Genomic DNA, 11781 nt, shown 5'->3' on the forward strand with positions numbered 1-11781 from the left:
ACCTCACCAACATATATACACACAGGTATAACCTCACCAACATATACACACACAGGTATAACCTCACCAACATATATACACACAGGTATAACCTCACCAACATATATACACACAGGTATAACCTCACCAACATATAAATACACAAAGGTATAACCTCACCAACATATATACACACAGGTATAGCCTCACCAACATATATACACACAGGTATAACCTCACCAACATATAAATACACAAAGGTATAACCTCACCAACATATATACCTGTGTGTATATATGTTGGTGAGGTTATACCTGTGTGTGTATATGTTGGTGAGGTTATACCTTTGTGTATATATGTTTGTGAGGTGATACCTGTGTGTATATATGTTGGTGAGGTTATACACACAGGTATAGCCTCACCAACATATATACACACAGGTATAACCTCATCAACATATATACACACAGGGAAAACCTCACCAACATATATACACACAGGTATAACCACACCAACATATATACACACAGGTATAACCTTACCAACATATATACACACAGGTATAACCGCACCAACATATATACACACAGGTATAACCTTACCAACATATATATACACAAAGGTATAACCTCACCAACATATATACACACATCTCCTCAGTTTTATATCAGCTGTGATCAAGACATAAAATCCCAAACAATCAAATCTTCTCAGTGTTGTAAATCTCTAAAACCTGCCTTATATAGAAAGCATTATCAATAGGACAGAATCAGTGAGGTAACATAGAGAAGATTATTCCATATTTATCTTTCCTTGGTTGATGCAACAATGATACTTTCCAGTTACTAGTATAATACCATTGTATGATACCATTAATTCTAATGACAGTGGCCCATGGGTGATATCAATCATGTTCTTTTAAAAACGCTTAGAAACCTATTTCCATTCTGACTAATGGAGAACCCATATCTGTTTGTCAGCCTGCCATCAACATGCTGCTCAACCTGATCAAAAAGACAGACGAAGGCAGTGGTAAAAAGAAAGAAGGTGGTATTCTGTTACGTCCAATCATCTGCATCTGTAACGACCAGTGAGTATCGCTAACGACCAGTGAGTATCGCTAACGACCAGTGAGTATCGCTAACGACCAGTGAGTATCGCTAACGACCAGTGAGTATCGCTAACGACCAGTGAGTATCGCTAACGACCAGTGAGTATCGCTAACGACCAGTGAGTATCGCTAACGACCAGTGAGTATCGCTAACGACCAGTGAGTATCGCTAACGACCAGTGAGTATCGCTAACGACCAGTGACTCTATGTTTCAGTGATTAACAGTGTTGATAAGTGAGAAATTGTGTTGACCTGTATGTTCGATGACCACTGTGTTACTGAATATTTTTGACCAGTGTTTATGAGTAACTGTGTTGACCTGTAACTGTGATGACTTTTAATTAGGGCTGTAACGATACATTAATGATTATCATAACAATACGATACGTATCGCGATACAAATGGTCACAATATGATGCATATCATGATACATAGAGTAACAGTAGAAGTGAAAAGATATGTTGCAAATTTTTAATGGAAAGATTACAACAGTCCAAAATGGAATGACTTCACAAAATTCATGTCTTTCAATGTGCATGCCTAGCTGGAGCTGTCACTCGCCATGTGGGAACGGTTATGAGTAGACTAAAATTTAGAAACTACGAAATCCGGAAAATATCCTCGGTGTATCGTGACCTCTCAAAAAATATTGTGTCTTGTATTGTATTCAAAATATCGCAATATATCGTAGCACGATATATCATTGCAGTCCTACCTTTAACTTTAATGGCCAGTGTGTTACTGATAATATTGACCAGAGAGTAGCTGTGTTGATCAGGTAAGTGTACATGTGATGACCAGTCAGTAACTGTATTGACCACTAAGTGTTATGACGTAGCACGATATATCATTGCAGTCCTTCCTTTAACTTTAATGGCCAGTGTGTTACTGATAATATTGACCAGAGAGTAGCTGTGTTGATCAGGTAAGTGTACATGCGATGACCAGTCAGTAACTGTATTGAACACTAAGTGTGATGACCAGTCAGTAAGTGTGATGACCAGTTAGTAACTGTATTAACCACTGTGTGATGACCAGTGAGTATCTGTATAGACAGGTAAGTGTACATGTGATGACCGGTCAGTAACTGTATTGACCACTAAGTGTGATGACCAGTCAGTATCTATTGACAGGTAAGTGTACATGTGATGACCAGTCAGTATACATGTGATGACCAGTCAGTAACTGTATGGATCACTAAGTGTGAAGACCAGTCAGTAAGTGTGATGACCAGTCAGTAACTGTATTGACCACTAAGTGTGATGACCAGTCAGTATACATGTGATGACCAGTCAGTAAACATGTGATGGCCAGTCAGTAACTGTATGGATCACTAAGTGTGGTGACCAGTCAGTAAGTGTGATGACCAGTCAGTAAGTGTGATGATAAGTCAGTAACTGTATTGACCACTAAGTGTGATAACCAGTCAGTATCTATGGACAGGTAAGTGTACATGTGATGACCAGTCAGTAAACATGTGATGACCAGTCAGTAAACATGTGGTGGCCAGTCAGTAACTGTATGGACCACTAAGTGTGATGACAAGTCAGTAAGTGTGATGGCCAGTCAGTAACTGTATGGACCACTAAGTGTGATAACCAGTCAGTAAGTGTGATGATCAGTCAGTAACTGTATTGACCACTAAGTGTGATAACCAGTCAGTATCTATGGACAGGTAAGTGTACATGTTATGACCAGTCAGTATACACGTGATGACCAGTCAGTATACATGTGATGGCAAGTCAGTAACTGTATTGACCACTAAGTGTGATGACCAGTGAGTATCTGTATGGACAGGTAAGTGTACATGTGATGACCAGTCAGTAACTGTATTGAGCACTAAGTGTGATGACTAGTGAGTATCTGTATGGACAGGTAAGTATACATGTGATGACCAGTCAGTAACTGTATGGACCACTAAGTGTGATGACCAGTGAGTATCTGTATGGACAGGTAAGTGTACATGTGATGGCCAGTCAGTAACTGTATGGACCACTAAGTGTGATGACCAGTCAGTAAGTGTGATGACCAGTCAGTAACTGTATTGACCACTAAGTGTGATGGCCAGTGAGTATCTGTATGGACAGGTAAGTGTGCATGTGATGACCAGTCAGTAACTGTATTGACCACTAAGTGTGATGACCAGTCAGTAAACATGTGATGACCAGTCAGTAACTGTATTGACCACTAAGTGTTATGACCAGTGAGTATCTGTATGAACAGGTAAGTGTCCATGTGATGGCCAGTCAGTAACTGTATGGACCACTAAGTGTGATGACCAGTGAGTATCTATGGACAGGTAAGTGTACATGTGAATACCAGTCAGTAACTGTATTGACCACTAAGTGTGATGACCAGTGAGTATCTGTATGGACAGGTAAGTGTACATGTGATGACCAGTCAGTAACTGTATTGACCACTAAGTGTGATGACCAGTGAGTATCTGTATGGACAGGTAAAGAGAACATCTTTATCTTTGTTGGCTTAACCTGCATATCTTCAAATTATCCTCTTGTCATCCTTAGTATGAATTATTACCTGATTAATTTATGTCATCAATTTATGTTAATCTATGTCAATTATTTTACTAGAATATCACTTTCGTCAGTTCAAAGATTGACCATGCATTCATTGAATCCCCATTACCCATACAGCTGATATAGTATAAACCTCCCCCTGTCACTTATGATAAGAGTTTGTTCTGTAGGTATGTTCCTTCGTTGCGCCTTCTAAGACAGAATGCGATGGTTATAACGTTCCCACAGACAGAGCCAGCCAAGCTTGCCAGCAGACTGTATGAGGTATGTACTGGGTCAAACTGAACTATATTTAGGAAATATTCAGAATAAACAAAGACTTGAGTATAAGGTAACCTTCCTAAATTTTGGTGGTCATAATAGCTTAAGGGGTCAAAGGTCACTTGACCTCTGTGAAGTAAAATGCCTGTGTACAAGCTATCTCGCATACCCTTCAATGGATTGAGTTTATATTTAGACCATATTGTGGTATACTTGAGTAGTAATATATTTTTACTGTCAAGGTTAAAGGGTCAAAGGTCACACTGGGCTTCTTTAGGGGGTGAGGGTATATTTAGGGGAGCTCCTGTTTACTTTATATTTCCACTGCAGATGTTTAAGATGACCGTTTTTGAAGAACTACAATAGACTTGTTCTATTGTTTGATAGGGTAACATAATGCATGGGAAAATAATATAAGTTTAGGATCAATCTAAACAGATTACAGATTACCCTGGTATGTGACATACTGCAAAAAAACTAGAATAAGTTGTCAGTCATTGGCTATCGTGATAATTAAGATATCCATGTTATATTGGTGAATGTTTGAGCTTTTTATGTATCTTTATAATAACCTGCACAATACCCAGGGCACATGATCATTTTATTTTTGTAACAGTGTATACGGTCAAAGAGTATTATCTGGTGTCAAAAAAGGAAAAATCTACACTATGTTTATATAAGGTTAAATGCATTTTCACTCTATAATTTGAGCATGAAATAGTTTCAAAATCCAAAAGCATATTTACATGGGCATTAATTAAGAACCAAGTAAAACAATTATATTACAGGTGACAAGAAAAGAAAGTTTGAAGGCTGATATGAACAGCTTATTAGCTTTGTGTGAGAAAACTGACAATGACATCAGGTCCTGTCTCAACACATTACAGGTAAGATGATATAAACAGTGTGTTAGCTTTGTGTGAGGTCACAGACAATGACATCAGGTCCTGTCTCAACACATTACAGGTAAGGTGATAGATCACAGACAATGACATCAGGTGAGAAAGGAATGTCGAAAACTTCTATCATCCTCACATGACATTTGGATAACAACTACATAACAATGACTTGTGAAAGTGGAAACATTTCAATACTACAATGTATAAATGACTGTCAAGATGAATCGAAAGGTATAATAATTTATTTACGTAAAGTTAGAAAGATGGAAATATTTTTTCTGAGCAAAAGTTTGCGGTAAAGGGGCACATTATTCCAAAATGGGAGCTAGATGGTAAAGATTTTCAAAACTGATTCTAACAATTTGATTGAGAGAAAAATACTCTTTCAAGGTCAGGGGTGCATGATAGGAAAAACTCACCTTTAAATAGGTAAACTACCCAGTACCCATCATTCACTCGGGGCTGAAGGAGTCCGATAGTCTTACATCCTACTATTAATGATATTATGATCAGCCACATCAGTTGTACAATATGTACTTTGTTTAGAACATCATAATGGAAATACTTCTTCATATAAATGTATCTTTTTGTTCAAAAATTAAATCTTGAGTTTAAAATGTAGACAGAAAAAGTTTACCTATAATTAATAAAAGAAAGCCTCCTTTGCAAATAGTTGATCAATGTCAAATTTATAAAAAATGTGAACTAATTACAAAGAGCTACCATATATTAATATGATCGAGACCTTTGAAATATTAAATCAATTTCCATGCAAAAAAGTGTTGAATGCTCTATATTAAGGTGATTGTGTGTGTTTGTGGTCCTACAGTTTATCCACCGTCACTGTAAGGAGCTGTCGATACGTCTGATCCAGACCATGAATGTGGGACAAAAGGACTCGCAAAGAAGTTTGTTTTCCGTCTGGAATGACATCTTCACCCTGCCCAGACCTAAACGGTCAGTGATTCAATATTCTGATATTTAAAGCTGCCAAGAGCTAAATGGTCAGTGATTTAATATTCTGATATCTAAAGCTGCCCAGACCTAAACGGTCAGTGATTCAACATTCTGATATTTAAAGCTGCCCAGACCTAAACGGTCAGTGATTTGATATTCTGATATTTAAAGCTGCCCAGACCTAAATGGTCAGTGATTTAATATTCCGATATTTAAAGCTGCCCAGACCTAAACGGTCAGTGATTTAATATTCTGATACTTACAGCTGTCCAGACCTAAATGGTCAGTGATTTAATATTCTGATACTTACAGCTGTCCAGACCTTAACGATCAGTAATTTATTATTCTCATTGTCATTGGTATCATTCTCACATCTTTACCTGCCCTGACCTATGTTTTAAAAGATATTCTCATATTTTGAGATTATTCATTTCCTATTAAAGTTGTAACATTGAATTGATATATAGAGCATAAATGGATATATGCACATGAAAATCCTTTTTAGTATAATTCACCTTTGAGTGGGATTTGATATACAACTGTAGCTTTGTAAGTTTGTCAGTGCAACCCATTCAGTTCCATCTTACTTCTGTGATATTAGACAAATACATCTGACCATAGTCAATACAGAGTTAGGAGTTGGACATATTGTTGTTCTATGCGTTTATATTTGGAGGTCATCAGTCAAGGTCATTCTCTTCACTGTATTTAGTTTGGATGATATTGCTATTGGTGGAGTTGGCTGATGGTAGATATGAGTACAGACCAGGCCGTGAACACGGAATACTAAACAGTATTTACAAGGATAATCGGTATAGGTCATGCGTGTACAATTTAAACAGATTGTTTTTGTTTGAGGGCTAATTAAGATTAGCAGGATCTTGCAAAGAGTTACTGTATTATATATATAAATAGTATTATAATGAGTTTCACATTTTATTTCAGAAATCGATTTTTGAACATCAATGATCTTAAGAATGAAGAATGGAAAGTCAACAACACATCTGATGCTGCTAGGTAATGGCTGTGGCTTCTGTTTAGAGATAATTGGGGATATATCAGGATAAGAAATTAATTTTCAAAAACGCTAGTCAGTTGAGCTAGAAGTTTCTAATTTTACTAGTCGATGTGCAGATTCCACAAACCAAACATTATTCAACATGATAAGCAGTATCAAATTTTGACTAGTAAATTGGGCTAGTAGTTTTTGGACTATCGGCCTACCCATATTTTCTAGCCTTTGGATATATTCACTTGGACACATGACAGGGCCCTTGCTAGCCTGTCAGTGTTCCAAGTGTATGCTCTGCTGTAAGTAGGCAACAGTAAACTGTAATTCTACTTCACTCATTTGGTCTTTTTGGATAAAGTGATTTATTTTGGCAGTAATGTGTTTTGCTGATGTTCATATTAAGAGAAAGAATCAATGATCAAACAATAACAGTCTCGAGTTCTGTGGTTTGTTGTAGGTTTCAGAATGTATTACAAGCCACCTACTCTAGTGGTGAGTATGAGAAAGTCATACAGGGATTGTTTGAGAACTACCTGGAATGCAAGTACAAAGATCCCAAAATGGAAGGTGTAAGTATTATGTTGATATGTAGTTGTACAAGTTTGTAGTAGATGTAACGTCACTATTTCATCATTAGACCAATTCCTTTGAACAGAGTTTCCATTGTCTGCTACTGCTTCTGTCCAGATCATTAATTGTTACACACAACACTTTGTCCTGAATCATAAAAGTTAAATATTTTGACAAAATGGTATTAGAATGAATCGTAATAAATCTGCTAGATCTCGTTAGTTTTGACACATTTTAAAATATAACATACAGAGTAATGGCATTTAGAGCCTAACTTTGCCTTGTACTGGTTGTGTTTTGTTGGCAGTGTATAGCTAAATTTGTATTATGTTGATAGAATTAAACATGATGTTGTTCTATATGTTACAGCTAAACTTCGCCTTGGATTGGTTGTGTTTTGTGGACAGAACAAACCAGTATATTGCCCACAAACAAGACTACTGTCTGTTGCCATATATCCCATATGTCACTGTCACATTCCATATGCTGTTTGCATCCAATCAGGCCCCTCGAATCCAGTACCCTCACAGTCAGTACGAGGTAAATGTGTGATTTATCGGGTATAAAGGATTTTTGTTCAAGTTCATATTCTTTTAAGAAGATGTTTTAAACCTGTGGGTACAATTCGGCTGGAACATCTTTGGAAACTGGCATGAATACATTGTGTATGTGTATACTGTCCCATGAATACATTGTGTATGTGTATACTGTCCCATGAATACATTGTGTATGTGTATACTGTCCCATGAATACATTGTGTATGTGTATACTGTCCCATGAATACATTGTGTATGTGTATACTGTCCCATGAATACATTGTGTATGTGTATACTGTCCCATGAATACATTGTGTATGTGTATACTGTCCCATGAATACATTGTGTATGTGTATACTGTCCCATGAATACATTGTGTATGTGTATACTGTCCCATGAATACATTGTGTATGTGTATACTGTCCCATGAATACATTGTGTATGTGTATACTGTCCCATGAATACATTGTGTATGTGTATACTGTTCCATAAATTCATTGTGTATGTGTGTATACTGTCCCATTAATACATTGAGTATGTGTATACTGTCCCATGAATACATGGAGTATGTGAATACTGTCTCATGAATACATGGAGTATGTGTATACTGTCCCATGATTTCATGGAGTATGTGTATACTGTCCCATGAATACATTGTGTATGTGTATACTGTTCCATGAATTCATTGTGTATGTGTATACTGTCCCATGAATTCATTGTGTATGTGTATACTGTCCCATGAATACATTGTGTATGTGTATACTGTCCCATGAATACATTGAGTATGTGTATACTGTCCCATGAATATTTTGTATCAATGAAATAATTGTGTTTCATTTCAATGTAACACAATTTCAATTTCAAAAACATTTTATTCTTAGTACAGAAGAACAATGACTATTACAGAGATAACAATACATGTATTGACAATAGGATTAGCCAGCAGGCTAAGACTATATCAGTCTTTTTCTATAAAATGTAACACAAGATAATATTCTACTCATAAATTTACTGTCTATAATCATACTGACTACTCTTCAGGCATCCGTGAAGTTGACCAAATCTCAAAATTTGGTAACGGCGATGATGACAGACATGATCCCATCAGTTAGGAAGTACCTAGACCAGGGGAAGACTGTTCTCGAGGTGTTACCTCCCCTGATGGACATCATCATGCCCACACTTCGTCCTGTAAGTTGTGACATCAAGGTTCTGACTAAGTTGTTTTTGTGTCTCTTAAATAAAACTAGGTCAGATACAGTTATTTTGAAAAAAAAATGTTTTAATAACATTGAATATTTGTATAGACCATTTAAAGAAATATATTGTAACCTTATATCATGTTGTTACTGGTTAAGTGATCATGACTTGGAGAAGCGTGTCAGGTGTATATAGACTCTTAGTTGTTCTAGGTAGACGTAATATAAGTTGCTACTAGATAGAGAAAAAGTTCGCTTTATTCCTTTTTGTGAATGCCTATTTTTAGAGTTATAGTAACGTTAGATGCAAAATGAATTAATAAAACAAAAACACATTATATAGATAAATACCCAGTTGTGTAGGCCAAGAGGGAAATATATGTTATTACTATATACTAGATAAATACCCAGTTGTGTAGGCCAAGAGGGAAATATATGGTATTACTATATACTAGATAAATACCCAGTTGTGTAGGCCAAGAGGGAAATATATGGTATTACTATATACTAGATAAATACCCAGTTGTGTAGGCCAAGAGGGAAATTTATGTTATTACTATATACTAGATAAATACCCAGTTGTGAAGGACAAGAGGGAAATATATGTTATTACTATTTACTAGATAAATACCCAGTTGTGTAGGCCAAGAGGGAAATATATATTATTACTATATATACTAGATAAATACCCAGCTGTGTAGGCCAAGAGGGAAATATATGTTATTACTATATATACTAGATAAATACCCAGCTGTGTAGGCCCAGCGGGAAATATATGTTATTACTATATACTAGATAAATACCCAGCTGTACAGTACGAGGGAAAAGGAAGAATTGGCCCAGCTGATCAGGATAATGATCGCCTACAACATGACCTACCTGCAGGAAAAGTCTCCCGATGGCCAGTACATCTACTCACTTGACCCGTGAGTAGTAAATGTAGAATGGTTTTGTTGTTAATGACTGTGTGTTCAGACCTGACAGAACTCCTTATATACCAAATCTTAATAGCAGTGTTTTTTTCTACCTTTTTTCACATAGTGAGTCTTTTCCTATAAACTTCTGAAAAGCATGGAGTCAAAAATGTCATTCAATTTAACATTCATTTTCAAAAACTTAATGCATCAGATTTAAAAGATGTGATTATTTGACTCATGACTCAAAGGTAAATTAAACACTGTAACGGTACAGGTTGAATGTCCTACATTGTACTGTATCTGTCTGATTAAAACATTTCTGTAACACCCACTGTAATATTTACACAGACTAGACTGCTGTGTACTAACACAGACTTTAATTTCTATGCAGTCCAAATTGAGTACAGAAGTCTATGAAGAGTGTTTTGATGGTTTGAATGAAACTGTGTTTGCATTTTTAGCTCACTATTGCCATGGTGTAGTCTACAAATTTGCCATTGCCAAGTCTCGTCACATTGTCAATAACTAATAAACAGATCTTTCTAAGTTGGTTTCCACTGGCCCTTAGTTGTGCATGTTGAGTTTTGAGCTTATACAATATCTTTGACACCACTTGGTTGTTCAGATGATGTTCAGTTCTTTAAAAGTTAAGTAATGTTACGGTTTGTTGAACAGGAAAGTGGACGAGGTGGTCAAGTTTTTGGGCATGAAGCAGCAGAGACAGCTTACCTATGCTGCAAAGCAACTGATTGCCAGGGAGGTAGGTTTTGGATGTTTTACCTAATTATATATGGCAAAAGTTTTAATATTACCTGTAGCTAAGTTTCTTACGTTCATTGACAGGTGGGTTTAGGCAATATAAGACATTGGCCATGAACTGTCTTCATTTCATCTTAGCTGTTGGGAGGATGTCAAACCCAAAATAAACAAACACTGACTAGTATGTGTAGTGTATTTACTATTAGACATCTGAGAGAAGTGTTGGCGAGGAGGTGAGGTAATCCTGGTCAATAGTTTTATAATTAGGTGTCCTAGACTGGTAAAAAGACTGCGTATCTAACACTAGATACACATAACATACCCAACACTGGGTACCCACAGCATATCTAACAATAGTTTTATAATTAGGTGTCCTAGACTGGTGAAAAAACTACGAATCGGGAAGCATCATACTTTTAGACAATTTTTCCCTCAGTTTATATAAGAATGATAACAGACTAGTGAAATTATCTGACTCAAAAGTGAATCCTGCCAGAGTTGTTAAATTGTATCATAATTGTCAACTACTGCACATTAATTGTAAGGAAATTTAGAGATAAACTTCTGGAACTTATTGAGGAATTTAACATGGTAGATATCTATAGGGAACAACACCCAGAAATTAGAAGATATACTTGGAGAAAAAGCAACCCTCGTAAACAAGCACGTCTAGATTTTTTCCTTATATCAGAAAATTTATTATCCAGTTTATATGAATCCACTATTGAGCCAGGATATAGATCAGATCATTCGATACCAACTATTTCTCTAAAATTTAATGATTTCAAAAAAGGAAAGGGCCTTTGGAAGTTCAATAACTCTTTACTACAGGAATTTGAATACTTAGATCTTGTCAAAAAGTCTATAGAGGAAATTAAAGTGCAATATGCTATTCCAGTGTACCAAATTGATAGCATTAATCTCATTCCTGATACAGATATCCAATTTATCATTAATGAACAGCTGTTTTTAGAGACACTTTTGATGGATATAAGGGGCAAAACAATATCATACTCTTCATACAGGAAAAAACAACAAAACAT

The 11781-nt window shown here is 36.2% G+C and overlaps 1 protein-coding gene across 1 annotated transcript in view; it reads left to right on the forward strand.

Moving 5' to 3' along the window:
- Window positions 1-11781, forward strand: part of LOC110449621 (chromosome transmission fidelity protein 18 homolog) — a 36690-nt gene that overhangs the window by 15556 nt on the left and 9353 nt on the right. Inside the window, exons 11-21 of the mRNA XM_021496597.1 lie at window positions 960-1069; window positions 3799-3892; window positions 4678-4776; window positions 5618-5745; window positions 6691-6762; window positions 7215-7326; window positions 7697-7867; window positions 8905-9054; window positions 9858-9988; window positions 10655-10739; window positions 10945-10976. Of these exons, the coding sequence (XP_021352272.1) occupies window positions 960-1069; window positions 3799-3892; window positions 4678-4776; window positions 5618-5745; window positions 6691-6762; window positions 7215-7326; window positions 7697-7867; window positions 8905-9054; window positions 9858-9988; window positions 10655-10739; window positions 10945-10976 (1184 nt within the window). The remainder of the gene's footprint in view (window positions 1-959; window positions 1070-3798; window positions 3893-4677; window positions 4777-5617; window positions 5746-6690; window positions 6763-7214; window positions 7327-7696; window positions 7868-8904; window positions 9055-9857; window positions 9989-10654; window positions 10740-10944; window positions 10977-11781) is intronic.

Source organism: Mizuhopecten yessoensis, unplaced genomic scaffold, assembly GCF_002113885.1.
Source record: "Mizuhopecten yessoensis strain PY_sf001 unplaced genomic scaffold, ASM211388v2 scaffold4715, whole genome shotgun sequence".
Classification (NCBI taxonomy): domain Eukaryota; kingdom Metazoa; phylum Mollusca; class Bivalvia; order Pectinida; family Pectinidae; genus Mizuhopecten; species Mizuhopecten yessoensis.